A 17,299-nucleotide genomic window follows, 5' to 3' on the forward strand; every position below is an offset into this window, starting at 1 on the left:
GTGCGGTGGTGTGATCTCAGCTCACTGCAACCTCTGCCTCTCAAGTTCAAGCAATTCTTCTGCCTCAGCCTCCCGAGTGGTTGGGATCACAGGCGCCCTCCACCACGCCTGGCTAATTTTTGTATTTTTAGTGAGACAGGGTTTCACCATCTTGGCCAGGCTAGTCTCAAACGCCTGACCTCGTGATTCATCACCTCGGCCTCCCAAAGTGCTGGGATTACAAACGTGAGCCACCGCGCCCGGCCTACATTTTCAAGTATACTTTTTGAGGTTGTTGGATAGACTAACTTTAGAAAAAATAATCTTACCTCTTCAGGAAACATTTATTTTGCTAGGCTCTGGGGATGCAAAAGTAAATAAGACTACAAGAGGGTGAAGCGGGTTAGGAGGAAAGCCAACTTTCCTTTCCAAGGTAGATGGGCCTGCCTGGATGTAGTGGAGACTCCAAATGCCGCCGCTGAAAGGAAATCTCTTGAGGAGTGGGAGGTGAAAAAGCAGATTCTGAAAAGAAAGATACTTCCTTTCAAAAGGAAATATCTAAAGGACCTCTCCACTAACTGTAATTTTCTGTGTTGATTGTAACAAATCTACAAGAGTTTATAACAAATATAGGTAAAATGCACACACGGAACCTACAGTAGACCACTCCGTATCTGAGCTTTTTTAGGCCAGTAGTCCATTCCCCAAAAGTAGCTTTAAAATAAAAAGCTCATTAGTTTATTTTGTTCCATAATTATTTTGAGTACATCTGAAGTCATGTAAAATTAAATTTCTTAAGAGATTTATAATCTAGAAAAGAGAATAAGATAGGTTTCCTGATTATTCTAATAGAAGATAAATGCTATGGAAAAGTTCATTCTAAAAAAGGAGAAAAATGTAGTTTGGTGAATAACAACTTCACATATAATATTAATATATAAGGGAGGAAAAACACTTTCTTTTCCTCAGGTTAACTAGAGTCTCTGCAAAATAACAAAAACAAAGAAAAACAAAAAACCAGATTAACAAGAGCAAATCATATAAATTTATTTAATGAAAGTTTTATGTGGCACAGGAAGCTTCACATGGAAATAAGACCCCAAGTAGTCTTTGGAATTTTATTTTGGCATTTATAGAAATGTTATGTCTAGATATGTAATGAAAGCTACTACAACGGATTAAATATTATACTAACAGCTAAGCCATCCAAGTGGATATGTACGAAATATAGCTGATCTGTACTCAATTACTGATCACCAGCTTTAGAAATAAAGAAGTAAATGCACATTGCTCTCCGTCTGACTTTACAGGATAATGACACTAAGAAATAATATTCTTCTTGGCCAGGCGCGGTGGCTCGTGCCTGTAATCCCAGCACTTTGGGAGGCCGAGGCGGGCGGATTGCCTAAGGTCAGGAGTTCGAGACCAGCCTGGCTAACATGGTGAAACCCCATCTTTACTAAAAATACAAAAAAATTAGTTGGGCGTGGTGGCACACGCCTGTAGTCCCAGCTGCTCGGGAGACTGAGGCAGAAGAACCGCTTCAACCCGGGAGGCGGAGGTTGCAGTGAGCCAAGATCGTGCCATTGCACTCCAGCCTGGGCGACAGAGCGAGACTCCGTCTCAAAATAAACAAATAAATAAGAAAAAATATCCTTCTTAGTGCAATAATTTTATTAGTACAATAATACCCTTTACATTTAAGAGCTTTGAATTTTCATTGCTGCTCTTTTGGTTTTATCTACAATATTTATTAGAACCTAAATAATGCTCTCTTTATCTACCAGCATTGTATTTTAACTTCATTTTTGCCTCTTCCTATATATTGCTTTGAACAAGCAACTTCTTCAGTAATTTAATATCAAGTCTTATATGATATTCTCAGGTCTTAAATTAAAAACTGATTTTATAAACATACCTAATTATAACCAGTCAAGATACATTGTTTTTGTTCACCTATTCAGAAACATTGATACTTCTGATCTCAGTGAGACCATGAGTGATTGTTAACCTGAACAAAAGCATTTTTTCCATAACCTAGAATATAAAACAAAGTGTCGTTTTTCCCTTTGGTATTATATTATTGCCAAGTCTTTCTTTTTACTACATATGTCTTGTTCCTTTATTCTTTCACTCCGCAGACGTATTTTGGAATGGATGTCTCTGCAGTTGAAGATCCAGTTCAGAGACGAGCGCTAGAAACCATGATAAAAACCTATGGGCAGACTCCCCGTCAGCTGTTCCACACAGCCCATGTGAGCAGACCTGGAGCCAAGCTCAATATTGAAGGAGAGCTTCCAGCTGCTGTGGGGTTGCTAGTGCAGTTTGCTTTCAGGGAGACCCGAGAACAAGTTAAAGAAATCACCTATCCGGTATGTCATTTGGATTTCAATTGAATGCAGATGATGCCAGGCACTCTCCTAGGTGCCAGGGATACAGTAATGAATAGCATAGTCCTGTCCTAAAGCTGTGTGCCAGTCAGTGCAAGACAGGTGCAGCAGCGAAAGCAGAATCCTGTGCGAGGTAAATGCTGTGTTAGCGATATGAGAGAGTGCTTTGGGGAGCTCAGAGGAAAGAAGAATTGATTGTTTCAGATAGTAACCTCCCTCAGAAAGCAGAGAGAATGGTTATTCCCAGGGAAAGCCTCCCAGGGCAGTGACATAATAGGATTTTGCAAACAAGAAGAGAAGGACTAGAGAATAGTTTGAGCATTGGTATGCCAGTGTACACTTATCATCCACAATCAAAAGGATTGACCAGTGATGCGGATGTTTTGGTTTATGCTTAAGGGAGAACTTTACATATTTCTTTGGCCTCCCCAGGTTGTAATGATAAAAAGTACTACGTCCAAAAATAGGAAGTAGGTAAAATTTTTACTTCAAAATAGAAAAATCAAGCAAGCAAGCCTTAAAGCTAAAGTGGATTTTAATCTTCAACTAAATTCTTCATATAAAAACAGCATAAGATAGTAGAATGTGAATTGTGAACACTGTAAGGGTTTACAGAAGGAAATCACAGAAAATGAAAAGGTAAGGGAAAGAAGTTGTAAAGGACCTTAAAGAGGAAATAATTCAGTGTATCTCAAAGTGCAGTAATCTGTGACCTATTTTAAGAGGAAAAGGTTTTTACACACCTACACCTTGTTTTGACTATTATTCCTTATAATAATATTACTTTATGTAAGACAGAACACTGGATATAAATTATTTGTGCTTATAGCTCACATATGTCAAATGGTCATGTTAAATACAAACAAAACTTATTCCACCAGTGAAATTCAATTTTAAAGCATTAATATGGTAGACAATGTTGTTTTGCTAAAACTAAATTACGAGTGTTGAGTTTCATAATAGAAAACTACATTTTTTGTTTTCTGTTTTTGAAGCTTCACAAATCACTTTAGTCACTGTAATTACCAGCATCACTATTTTTAACTACGATCTGTCACTTGATTGATTGATCGATTGAGACGAGTCTCGCTCTGTCACCCAGGCTGGAGTGCAGTGGCACAATCTCAGCTCACTGCAAGCTCCGCCTCCCAGGTTCAAACAGTTCTCCTGCCTTAGCCTCCTGAGTATCTGGGATTACAGGTGCCCGCCGCCACACCCAGCTAATTTTTGTATTTTTAGTAGAGATAGGGTTTCACCATATTGGCCAGGCTGGTCTCGAACTCCTGGCCTCATGATCTACCTGCCTCGGCCTCCCAAAGTGCTAGGATTACAGATGTGAGCCACCACACCCAGCCCAATCTGTCACTTTAACATGTCAACATAATTTTACAGTATATCCCTGAAAATTAATAAATGCCATTTAATTTACTACTATACTTACTGCTCATTAGCTGTTAAAGTTGGATCTGAGCAGTATGGCTGCTCGCAGTGGGAACGTGGTACCAACCTGCTTCATTCCCACCTCAGGACCTTTGTGATGACTGTTTCCTTCACCTGGAATAACCACTCCCCAGATAAATCCCCAGTTTGCTCCCTCATCTCATTCAAGTCTCTGCTCAGACATCTCTTCCTCGGAGTCTTCCCCAGCCCCCATTTAAATGCTTTCCATAAGCTCTGATTATATCTAAGTCTAATTATGTCTAGAACAGGTGTTCCATCATCCTCAGACCCCTTCCCCTTCTTTTTGTGTATAGCACTTCCATCACCTGACATATTGTATATGTATTAGTTTATTTATTTGTGTATACTCCCATCCCAAATAGAATGTAACTCCATAAACACAAGGACTTTGCTCTTGTTCATCACTGTGTCCTCAGTTCTTAGGAAGGTGCTGGGCATATAATAGACACTCACTGTTTTTTAGATTAATGTCTTCTCTGATGCAAGTTCTTTAAGGTTTGGTTTGCTGCACTTCTGTGTGATGTGTAATGACATTTATGCCACTGCTTTTCTTTATTTGAACCACGGTGAAACCTTCCATACCATACTGCTTCTTGACTCCGTGGGCCTTCACTTGACATCTACACAAAATGCAAACACAAGCCTTGAAACCAAGCAACAGTACTCATTTATACGGGGGTCATCTGGATGACCCAGACATGCTTGTGTGAACTTCAGTTCACCATTGAAGTTCAAAACAATCAGAGCTGTATAAAAAGCATTTCAATAAAGCACTCCTCTTTAAATATTCTATGAGAAGTGGCTGTTCATATCCTTTGCCTACTTTTTCATGAGGTCGTTTGTTTTTTTCTTGTAAATTTGTACAAGTTCCTTGTAGATTCTGGATATTAGACCTTTGTCAGATGGGTAGATTGCAAAAATTTTCTCCCATTCTGTAGGTTGCATGTTCACTCTGATAGTAGTTTATTTTGACGTGCAGAAGCTGTTTAATTAGATCCCAGTTGTCAATTTTAGCTCTTGTTGCAATTGCTTTTGACCTTTTCATCATGAAATCTTTGCCCATGCCTATGTCCTGAATGATATTGCCTAGATTTTCTTCTAAGGTTTTTACGGTTTGGGGTTTTACATTTGTCTTTAATTAATCTTGAGTTAATTTTTGCATAAGGTGTAAGGGAGAGGTCCAGTTTCAGTTTTCTGCATATGGCTAGCCAGTTTTCCCAGCACCACTTATTAAATAGGGAATCCTTTCCCCATTGCTTGTTCTTACCAGGTTTGTTGAAGATCAGATGGTTGTAGATGTGTGGTGTTATTTCTGAAGTCTCTGTTCTATTCCATTGGTCTATATGTCTGCGTTGGTACCAATATCATACTGTTTTGGTTACTGTTGAAAAAGAAGCCCAAGATCACTGATCATTAGAGAAATGCAAATCAAAACCACAATGAGATACCATCTCACACCAATCAGAATGATGATTATTAAAAAGTCAAGAAACAGTAGATGCTGGTGAGGCTGTGGAGAAATAGGAATGCTTTTACACCGTTGGTGGGAATGTAAATTAGTTCAACCCTTGTGGAAGACAGTGTGGCGATTCTTCAAGGATCTAGAACCAGAAGTACTATTTGACCCAGCAATCCCATTACTGGGTATATACTCAAAGGAATATAAATCATTCTACTCTAAAGACACATGCACACGTATGGTTTATTGTGGCACTATTTACTATAGCAAAGACATGAAACCAACACAAATGCCCATCAATGATAGACTAGATAAAGAAAATATATACCATGAAATACTATGCAGCCATAAAAAAGAGTGAGATCATGTAATTTGCAGGGACATGGATGAAGCTGGGAGCCATCATCCTCAGCAAACTAACACAAGAACAGAAAACCAGACACCACATGTTCTCACTCATAAGTGGGAGTTGAACAATGAGAACACATGGACACAGGGAGGGGAAAAACACACACTGGGGCCATACAGGAGGGTTGGTGGGGAGGGGAGGGAGAGCATCAGGACAAATAGCTAATACATGCAGGGCTTAAAACCTAGATGACAGGTTGATGGGTGCAGCAAACCACCATGGCATGTGTATACCTATGCAACAAACCTGCACGTTCTGCACATGTATCCCACAACTTAAAAAATAATACTGATAATGATAATAAATATACTATGATATAAAATAGTTGCCATTGTATCTTTCTGTGTCATTGAAAAACTAGAAGTTTAAGCTCTGCAACTCATATAAAAGTAATTTATATCTGGCAAGGAACTGTGAATGATAAATTATAACTATAAAATTTAACACAAAATTTTTCTCAACTTTAATATTGATAGATTTGTATCCCACAGGGGAGCCACAAGAAAACACTGATAGACAAAATTTTAGAAGCTTGTTTTTAAAATGCCTGATCCTAACCTCTCTGTGCCCACATGAGCATTCCTGAAGCTCTTAAGCTTTTCCAGAGATACTCATTTTTTAGACCGCTATGATATCATTTAAAACTGTATATTAACATGTCCGCTAAATAGTCTGACAGAATTATTAGAGCCCCTGAACAGGCATGATTTTTTTATAAGATAGTATATAGGTTAATGATGCCTCTTTTTTCGTTTATTTGGAAAATGACATAAGCAAGTTTCACTAAAAATCTTAGGTTTTTTACAGAAATGACTGAAAATTGCTTAATATATTATTTTTATTTTATGTAGCATTTCCTCTGAAGAGTTGAAAGTAAAATAATGGGTTAAACTCTTAAATGTCTAAAAGGAGAGAATCCATTTTAAAAAAGTTCAGTAGAGGATAAAACAGTCATAACAAGAACAAAAAGAATAGAACTGTTGAGGGAAACTCGTTAAAAGGTCATCATGTCTTTTCTTCTTGATTCTGAAACTTTTTAATAATTGTTTTTGCTTGAAGTCAAGGAAACCTTTTCATTACTGTTCACGGGCAGCCATATGGGTATCTCTCTAGAGGCTTCACTCACCTTTCTTCCCCCAAATCCTCTTGTTCCTCAAGCTCTACCTTTTGTTTTTCACTGACAATTCTTTCTCTTTTATTCTCTAGTACTGGCTAGAGATTCTCTAATCCTCTCAATATGTTCCATAGATAAACACTTCCCCTTTCACTCATCACATATCTATTTGAGATGAGAACCTGCTATGTCCTGGCACAAAGATGAATCAGAGGTGTCCCCTCTCTTGAAGGAGCTCATAGCTGAGCGAGGTTTCCTGTGCTACATGTGGTCTTGATTTCTGTTGCCATATGTACATATGGCTTGTCATACCACCAAATTACAGTCTTCCGGTAAGTATCAACTTTAGTTTAGGTAGTTCAACGAGAAGGAAGAAATATACTAAATTTTTTTCTCTGCTCAAATTTCAAGGAATTGTGAATGATTAACCACATATTTTCATACAAATTAGGCCAGAACCACAGAGTAAAACTCAAATAAGGAACAAATATTTCTATACTCTAAGCATGGGAAGTAAAAAATATGAGTAAAATAATTCTTGCCCTTACAGACCTTATAATCCATATTACTTTCTCTTACTTTGTTTAGCACTTAAATTAGAAATAATTCTATACTTACTACCTTTTAAAAAGCCATACTTTTTATTTGTCTTGGTTTTAGAGTCCTTTGTCATGGATAAAAGGCTTGAAATGGGGGGAATACGTGGGTTCCCCCAGTGCTCCAGTACCTGTGGTCTGCTTCAGCCAGCCCCACGGAGAAAGATTTGGCTCTCTCCAGGCTCTGCCCACCCGAGCAATCTGTGGTTTGTCACGGAATTTCTGTCTTCTGATGACATATAGCAAGGAACAAGGTAAAATAAAATGTAATGAAGATCATCCTGGATATATCTTTCATGAGATTTGAGTATTTCTAGCTCATCTGTGCTGCTACTTTGAGTCCTTGGTGGAAAAAACTCAGCTCAAATGTGTGGTTTTTTAGTACAAAGTGGGAAAGAAAACATACTACATGAAAAAACTGAGAGTTAAATGCAGTGCCATTTGAAATGAGAGGAGGAACTTGAAGGGGACAAGAATAAATGGTTATGTTCACAAAATGAAGATGTTATCAGTTTGACAGAAATGTACACTTTGAGGCTGTTGAGCCCCAGAATAGACAGACGTATTTGACCGACAAATCTACCACCTCAGAAGATATAGTCGTGGGTTTAAGCAACAAACACAACAAGGATGTCAAGATAACCTTGAAAACAGGTTTTTTTTCTTGTGTATATCAGTAGTTTATTGTTTTTATTTTTATTTTTTTTATTTATTTTTATTTTTTATTATACTTAAAGTTCTAGGGTACATGTGCACAACGTTCGGGTTTGTTATATATGTTTAAAACACGTATTCCTGAAAACCAATCCTTTTCTGACTCCCCACATACTGACTCACTAAAAGCAACATGTGGGAAAGTGCTGTGCAGTAGAGGCCTCTTCACGTTTCTAAATGTCAACTAGACACTGGAAAACTAGGGACATTTTGCATTGAGCAGTCCCTCAGCCATTCCAAATTAACCATTTCACTAGAAACAAAAGAACTCTTCCTACTTGCTAGGCATGGACGTGGGGCACCAAAATGAATGACCTAGGGCACTCATCTGTTTCTATCAGGTTATTTGCAGACTTGCCCAAAAGCCAGTGTGTGGACTAGATGCCATTAGCAGCCGGCACTGCTGGCAATTACCGTTACCTTCTGTGCACTGTGCTCCTTGGGAGCTGTATATAGCCTTCCACCCGAACTGCAATACAAAGGGGCCAGCACGCAGAGAAAACATCAGTCACTTAAAGAAATTAGGTATGCTAGCTGGGCCGTGGTTCTTTTAGGCTCACTCTTATTTCTGTCATGAGATGAATGATTGTTTTTATAGTAGTTAGAAATAAGAGAGTATGCATACCGTTTTATCTACATTTAGTGAGTTAATAGGATAAGGTAGATCTGTTTAATCATAATTATTGTGATAACAATGGTTTATTCTTACTAGTATGTTACAATTAGTTATGAGGTAATTTACAAGTAATTTACTAAAAATACCAAAGTACCAACATGGGTGAATTATTTACCTTTAAAAAATTAGAGTACAGTAAAATTTCTCTCTGTTGAGCAAAAGAGAAAGAGCAGGTATTATCACTTAGCATTATGGGACTTAAACATGTCAGACATATTCTAAGCCTATCTTATTTGTGCTACTACAGTCGTGAACCCTTAGTGTGCCCCTAATAGCTATGTTCATTCAAATTACACTTAATTTCCTCGCACAATGTATTTGGAATTTGTCAGAACTTGGGTATGTCCAGAGCAGTAGTGTAATAGAACAGTTTCCCCCATGGTCTCGACAGTCACAGTTCCTGAGTTTTGCATCCTTGCCCAGCTGCTTACTAGCTATGTGGCCTTGGGGAAGTTAACTTCGTGCTTTGCAAATCCTGGCTTTTGATCTATAAAGCAGGAATAACAAAATAATTTACCTCATAGGGTACTTTTCTGTAAGGATTCAATACAATAATGTATGAGGATGATGAGCATAGTGCCTGGTTCTTTCTAAGTGCTTAATAAATGTGTATTGGTCTATAAATACCCTAGGGTCTGGAAGGGATCAGTGTTTACTAGATACACCCAACACTAGACCCAGCAAGGAACAGTCCACATAGACATTCTAGAGAGGCATTGACTGAACAGTATAGCTTACAGATGAAAGTTAGGTCACTTGTTAACACAAGAGACACACTGCATCAGAATCTCTGGGGCTTGAATCCAAGCTTATACACGCTGAAAATCAATTTTAGATTCAATTTTAGTAGATCCTATTTAAGATACACTGTCCTAGTAGGTAAAGGAGAAGTTCTTTTTCTGAAAGAAGAAAAAAAAAAAAGATGATGCCTCATGTGTTACTGGAATGAGAAACCTTGGTTTATGGAGCACTTGCTGCATGCCAGGCATTATGGTAGGTTTTGAGAGGACTCAAGACTCATGTGGTTCCTTTCCCTAGCAGCTTATATTTAGAGCAGTTTCTATTTAGTGAGTAGATTCCAATTTCTTTGTTGCAAAATGTTGTCAACATTTCTTATTTTACTCAACAAAACAAAAAGCTGTGAATTGCCTATTTTCAATATGCTGTTGATTCATTCAAGAAATATTTATTTGTTATACTCATCTATATGCTTGGTATTCTACTAGAATAAAGAAAGAATATTCTGTTTCCTTTAGGAACTTAAAACATTGCAAGTTTCAAGGGCAGTACCATTTACAGCATCTATGCTGCATTTAGCTATATCCAGCATACCAACAAAGCATAAATAATTAATAGTACTGGGAAATGATATCAAAATTTCCAAATTTTTCTGCCAAGAGAACATAATACTATGTTGTAAAAGAGAGAGAGGGCTGGGTGCAGTGGCTCAAGCCTGTAATTCCAGCGCTTTGGGAGGCCGAGGCAGGCAGATGACTTGAGGTCAGGAGTTCGAGACCAGCCTGGCCAACATGGTAAAACCCTGTCTCTACTAAAAATACAAAAAAATTTAGCCAGGCATGGTGGCGAGTGCCTGTAGTTCCAGCTGCTGGGGAGGCTGAGGCACAAGAATCACTTGAACCCAGGAGGCGGGGGTTGCAGTGAACCGAGATCGCGCCACTGCACTCCAGCCTGGGTGACAGAGTGAGACTCTGTCTCAAAAAAAAAAAGGAGAGAGAGAAGAACAGAGCCTCCTTGAATGAAGGTCTGCCATACACAGTCCTGCAGTTGACAGGATTAAATGATCCCTTCTCAGGGGAGGTGTTGCTTCCACTCTAGTGTTGTCTTCCTGCTACTAGCAGTTGTCTATCCTGGGTGTCTAGAAAGTTAAATAGTATCTAGTTCATATTTATTTTTAAAAGAAAAGGTGTCTCAGAACATGAAAAGAGTAAGCTTGACTATCATGTTCTTTTATAATAATTTCTTAACAGAAATTTTAGTTCTGAATCAAATAAATCCCAAACAAAACAACACAAGTGAAAAAATATAATCCCACCCTCAGAATCCTATTAGCATGAAAGAAATAAAACTAAGAAAATGTTCCATTTTAGAGATATAAAGATGGTTTTGCACCAAATGATATGTTTTGCTGTGTAAACTTCACCCTTTAATCTGCCAGTTTGGGGCTTTCATGTAACAATGGAGCAGTAACAATCTGATACTTTTCTTTCTCCTTCTCCTTGAGGTGTGAGAAGCATGAACAGTACAGACATTCAGTGGTCAGCCATCCTGAGCTGGGGATATGCTGATAATATTTTAAGGTTGAAGAGTAAACAAAGTGAGCCTCCAGTAAACTTCATTCAAAGTTCACAACAATACCAGGTAAACATTTTTATTTTTATTTTTATTTTTATTTGGAGACGGAGTCTCACTCTGTCGCCCAGGCTGGAGTGCAGTGGCACATCTCGGCTCACTGCAAGCTCTGCCTCCTGGGTTCACGCCATTCTCCTGCCTCAGCCTCCCAGGTAGCTGGGCCTACAGGCGCCTGCCACCATGCTCAGCTGATTTTTTGTATATTTTTAGTAGAGTCGGGGTTTCACTTTATTACCCAGGATGGTCTCGATCTCCTGACCTCATCATCTGCCCACCTTGGCCTCCCGAAGTGTTAGGATTACAGCTGTGAGCCACTGTGCCTGGCCAACAATTTTTTTTTTTTTTTTTAATTTTAGACAGCATGTTGCTCTGTTCCCCAGGCTAGAGTGCAATAGCACAATCTCAGCTGACTGCAACCTCCGCCTCCCAGGCTCAAGTGATCCTCCTCCCTCAACTTCCCAAGTAGCTGGGACTACAGGTGCATGCCACCAAGCCTGGATTATGTTTATATTATCTGTGGAGATAGGGTTTCTCCATGTTGCCCAGGCTGGCCTCAAACTCCTGGGCTCTAATGATTCACCCGCCTTGGCCTCCCAAAGTGCGGGGATTACAGGTGTGAGCCACTGTGCCTGGCTTGTGTAAATGTTTTTGTGGAATCTTTATAATAGTTAAATACAATGCATAAAAATGAGTCAGACTGGCCGGGCACAGTGGCTCACGCCTGCAATCCCAGCACTTTGGGAGGCCGAGGCGGGCAGATCACCTGAGGTCAGGAGTTCAAGACCAGCCTGGCCAACATGGGGAAACCCCTTCTCTACTAAAAATACAAAAAAAAATTAGTCAGACGTGGTGGCGCATTCCTGTAATCCCAGCTACTCAGGAGACTGAGGCAGGAGAATCGCTTGAACCCAGGAGGCAGAGGTTGCGGTGAGCCAAGATCACGCCATACCATTCCAGTCTGGGCAACAAGAGCGAGACTGTCTCAAAAAAAAAAAAAATCAGACTGATAGCAGCTAGCTTGGTTGGTTGGTTGGTTGGTTGGTTGGTTTTGAGATGAAGTCTCGCACTATCACCCAGGCTGGAGTGCAGTGGTGTGATCTGCGCTCACTTTAACCTCTGCCTCCCGGATTCAAGCGATTCTCTTGCCTCAGCCTCCCAAGTAGCTGGGACTACAGGCATGTGCCACCACGCTTGGCTAATTTTTGTATGTTTAGTAGGGACGGGGTTTCACCACATTAGCCAGGTTGGTCTCAAACTCCTGACCTCAGCTTAATCTCCTGCCTCAGCCTCCCAAAGTGCTGGGATTACATGCGTGAACCACTGTGCCCAGCCAAGCAGCCAGTTTTTAATATCCTGCAACTTGTCCAGTCAAGAAGCTGATGTTAGGCTGGGCATGGTGGCTCACACCTGTAATCCTAGCGCTTTGGGAGGCCAAGGCAGGCAGATCATCTGAGGTCAAGAGTTCAAGACCAGCCTGGCCAATATGGTGAAACCCCATCTCTACTAAAAAATACAAAAATTGGCCACGCATGGTGGTGGGCACCTGTAAATCCCAGCTACTCGGGAGGCTGGGGCAGGAGAATTGCTTGAACCTGGGAGGCAGAGGTTGCAATGAGCTGAGATCGTGCCATAGCATTCCAGCCTCGGCAACAAGAGCAAAACTCCGTCTCAAAAAAAAAGAGAGAGAGAGAAGCTGATGTTTATAGTACTTACAGACTTCCTAACTACCATGATTTGTGTCCCCCAAATTTGTTTTCTACCCATTTTCTCATTGAGAGAGTATTATCATAATCTCCTACTCAACATCAGTAAAAGGGCGTAGTGTTTGAACCAAATCAACATTGCCTTCTTCTCAGTGTTCACTCACCTTTGTCATTGAGTCATTTTCTGTAACCATAGTGCCATTTTTTATACATGATTTTTCCTAAATGGACTGGATATTCAAGCATCATGATCACTGGGCCTATAGCCCTGTGATCTTTGTTAGTGTCCCAGCTTTGTTATATACTAACTACAGCCTTTGACTAGTAACTTAACCTATCCAAACTTGAGTTTCTTTCCTCCTCATTACAACCAAGATAATAGTACTCACACTACTTTCTCAGAAAGCTGCTGTAAAGTGTTTCCAGTGTTTGTGAAAGAAACTTGTAAACTGTAGAATACCGTGTAAATATACAGTACTGCTGCTGCAGCTGTTACCGACTCTTAATTGTGTGGACAGCCTTCTTTTTTGACTCCCTTTCCATGGGAAGTTCTCTTACCATCCTCTGATTTCCATTACCTACATAATACCTGCTGCCTTATCATCTGTCCTAAAATGTATCCCATTCCCTGAGCTCTTTAGAAATGGAGGAAGCTACTTAGGGGAATTTTTAGCAGTGAAAGCAAGAGGAGCAGTGACTTGTTTGCATAACCCTCAATATCCCTGACCAAAATATTGCCACCATTTGTTATATAGCTTACCAGGAAACTGACAGAAGTAAGAATAAAGAGACAGTGAAAAACAACTTTACTAGGAACTTTAATAAGTTTTTTTTTTTTAGTTTTGAAACATATCAGGCTGCATTAATCAGAGCCTTTTTATGCAGATAGAAATATATATATCCAAACACAAACAAGTTATAACCATAAATCATGGCAAAGCTGGTAATAAAACTAAATTGGAAATGAATATACAAAATAAATGAAAACACAAAAACGTATTATAGAATCAATATGTCCCTTACTGCACCCTTTTTGGCATTATTGTAAATTGGGAAAAACAGAGAAATATGTACATTGGAAGTTAGATATACAATACATTCTACCTGTCAAAATACACTGACACAAATTTATGAGCAGATTTATTGTTGTCATCAATAATCTGGATTTACAAACATCTTGACTTTCCAATGAAAAGTGAAGAAAAACAAATGAAATCATCATCAGTATTAACTGAATGTTTTCAATGCAATGTTAAAGATAAAAGCTTTCAATCAAATTATTTCCACCTTTAATTACTAGGCATTCCTTCTATTTAAGAGTTGGGTACTGTTACATTAGATTGATGTGGTGCGAAGAGAGGACAAAGATAGATAACTTTAAAGAAGCTTTCCAATTCACTAATATATTTTCACCAGTGCAAAGACAAGCATTTAGTCAAATTGTTTTTGCCAAGTAAATTGACTGTTAGTTTAGCAGATCCAAAGTTTGAATAAAGTTGGTTAAAATTCTTATTTTTATTTTTTTCTAGCTTTATTGGAATAGACAAATGAAATTGTATATATTTAAGGTATACAATGTGATGTTTTAATATATGTATACATACATTGTGAAATGATTACTACAGTCAGGCTAATTAACACATCCATCACCTCACATAGTTAGCATTTTTATGTGTGTGATGAGAATTTTAAGATCCACTATCTTAGCAAATTTCAAGAGTACAACACAGGGTGGGGGTCAGCTGGCGTGGAAAAGAGGACCTGTCAGGCCACACAGAAAATTAACTCAAACCTGAATGGTGCCTCCGTGGTTAGGACTGAGGGATTTTGTACCAAAGGCATAATCCCATCTTTTACATTCACATTTATCTTTCTTTCTGCTCCTGCTTAACAATCTTTAGAACTATTAGAAGCAATCCCTCTATTTATATGTACCCTGTTTCCCCACCAAAGACATAAAATGAGGAAAATAAAAGCAAAAAGCAAATAAATGTGTGAAGTACACACACATTCACACTCAACCTTGGATTTAATCCTGAATCATTTTGTTAAATGTATCTAAATATATATACATATGTACACATACATCTCCACACAGGCACGTATACACATTATAATATATTTTAATTTGGAAACAACATTTAGACATTTGGCTCAAAGTTACAGAATATGATTATATCTGACACGTTTCTAACAGTTTCAAGAAATGTTTACCTAATATTTTTGTATTTTTGAGATTAAAAAAAAAAAGTTGTCAGAAAAGTAGAAGTATTTTTCATTCTTTTAAAACATGATCATCTTTGATTTGTCCTTTTTTAAAGGTTACTAGTTGTGCTTGGGTGCCTGACAGTTGCCAGCTGTTTACTGGAAGCAAATGCGGTGTTGTCACAGCCTACACAAACAGATTTACAAGCAGCATGGTAGGTTCTGGGCTTTCTGTATGGGTAGTATGGGACTTTGTCAATGAAGGGAAGAAAACCTTTATGAAGTATAATTCATTTTGCATAAGATTAACTTAAAATGTTTATACCTTAATCTTCTCCCTACATTAGGTCTTAAAAATCTTTAGGGTTTATTAGAATCATGAACAATCTTGAAAACAATTGTAGTAGTCCTATTTTTTTTCAGAGACAGTATTTTGAGTTATGATCTGTTTTGTATTTAAGCTTTTAAATGACATTTGGTGCTTACCTGCATTTGCGATATCAACCTGAATGCTTAGGAGTATCCTGTAAGAGTCTATCTGTTTGAAAGCTTAGAAACCCTAATGTCCCACATTCCCATACCTTCTGGGTAAACTAAATGACAGCAAAATCTAAGTAGTCTGTCTGGATTTGTACCACTTACTGGAAGAAATTTTATTATTTTTTAACCATTCACTGAACTCCCAGGATTTTGGAGTTGAATCATAAAACAGAAGAAAATAAGACACATTATGCAAGACTTCTTTTCATTTACTGTTTTTGGGGGGTTGTTTTGTTTTGTTTTTGTTTTTTGAGACAGAGCCTCCCTCTGTTGCCTAAGCTGGAATGCAGTGGCACAATCTCGGCTTGCTGCAACCTCCGCCTCCCGGGCTCAATCAGTTCTCGTGTCTCAGCCTCCCGAGTAGATGGGACTACAGGCATGCGCCACCATGCCCGGCCAATTTTTGTAATTTTAGTAGAGATGGGGTTTTGCCATGTTGGCCAGGCTGGTCTTGAACTGCTGGCTTCAAGTGATCCTCCCACCTTGGCCTCCCAAAGTGGTGGGATTATAGGCATGAGCCATCAGGCCCGGCCTGTTTTTGTTTCTTCAATCTGCCTGTGGTGCAGTTGAGGATGTGTGGCAAGTTTAGGTTGATAACTCAGTAATCATCATTCTGATCCAGAATTTTCACTGCGCATTTTTTCCCATTATAATTTTCTTTATAGTATTAAATCTCTTTTACTGGGTGAAACCTGTATTTCTAGCATAGGGTGACTCCCAGGTTCTTCCTTTTCTTTCTTTTTTTTTTTTTTTGAGACAGAGTCTCACTCTGTCACCCAGGCCTGAGTGCAATAGTGTGATCTCGGCTCACTGCAACCTCCACCTTCCGGGTTCAAGCGATTCTCCTGCCTCAGCCTCCAGAGTAGTTGGGATTACAGGCGCCCACCACCACACCTGGCTTATTTTTGTATTTTTAGTAGAGACAGGGTTTCACTGTGTTGGTCAGACTGATCTCGAGCTTATGACCTCAGGCCTCCCAAAGTGCTGAGATTACAAGTGTCAGCCACCATGCCCAGCCAGGTTCTTACCTTTTTTTCCAAGCTTATTCCCTTTTGAACTCTTGTTAAGTTTCTTTGCATGGTCCCTGAGGTATAAATGTGACCATATTTTGTTTCTGTCTCTTAGTCTAAGGAGCCATTAAAATAGTTTAAGCAGGAGTTATATGATCCAGTCAGCATTTTAGGGAGATCACTGTAGAGCCTGCAAGGGGAAGCACTTCCAAGGGCGTGAGACTGGCAGCCAGGACACCAGCGAGAAGGCCACTGCAGTGATCCAGGGAGGAAGCAAAGAAGGGCAGGTTTAGGAGCCAGAACAGTGGGGTATATGCTCTGAGAAAGGCTCACACCCAGGATAAAGGACCACAGAAGAAGGACATCCAGACATCAGGGAGCCTGATAAGTTACACTTGAGCTGGATCCTAAAGGATCAATCTACTATAAGTGAAGGAAAGAGGAAAGAACATTTCAGGCAGAGGAAATAGTTTACACAAGGCCTGGAATCAAAGGCTTGGGTTTTTGGGGGGTAGCAAATACTTTTCTGTGTAGTTTAGAGGGTAATGTGTTGGAGAAGAATGACAGAAGCAGGGCAGGAAAAGATTGAGGCCAGTGATGAGGTTTTTACATGCCATGATAAAAAGAATGCTAAAAGAATATAAGCAGGGTGTGGTAGCTCACGCCTGTGGCC

The 17,299-nt window shown here is 39.2% G+C and overlaps 1 protein-coding gene across 6 annotated transcripts in view; it reads left to right on the forward strand.

Moving 5' to 3' along the window:
- Positions 1-17,299, forward strand: part of LYST (lysosomal trafficking regulator) — a 223,564-nt gene that overhangs the window by 182,562 nt on the left and 23,703 nt on the right. For all 6 annotated transcript variants that reach the window (XM_033198012.1, XM_033198015.1, XM_033198016.1 and 3 more), the window contains 4 exons: positions 2,121-2,351; positions 7,473-7,662; positions 11,041-11,177; positions 15,193-15,291. In XM_033198012.1, coding sequence (XP_033053903.1) covers positions 2,121-2,351; positions 7,473-7,662; positions 11,041-11,177; positions 15,193-15,291 — 657 coding nt within the window. The remainder of the gene's footprint in view (positions 1-2,120; positions 2,352-7,472; positions 7,663-11,040; positions 11,178-15,192; positions 15,292-17,299) is intronic.

Source organism: Trachypithecus francoisi, unplaced genomic scaffold (assembly GCF_009764315.1).
Source record: "Trachypithecus francoisi isolate TF-2019V2 unplaced genomic scaffold, Tfra_2.0 Lachesis_group5, whole genome shotgun sequence".
Classification (NCBI taxonomy): Eukaryota; Metazoa; Chordata; class Mammalia; order Primates; family Cercopithecidae; genus Trachypithecus; species Trachypithecus francoisi.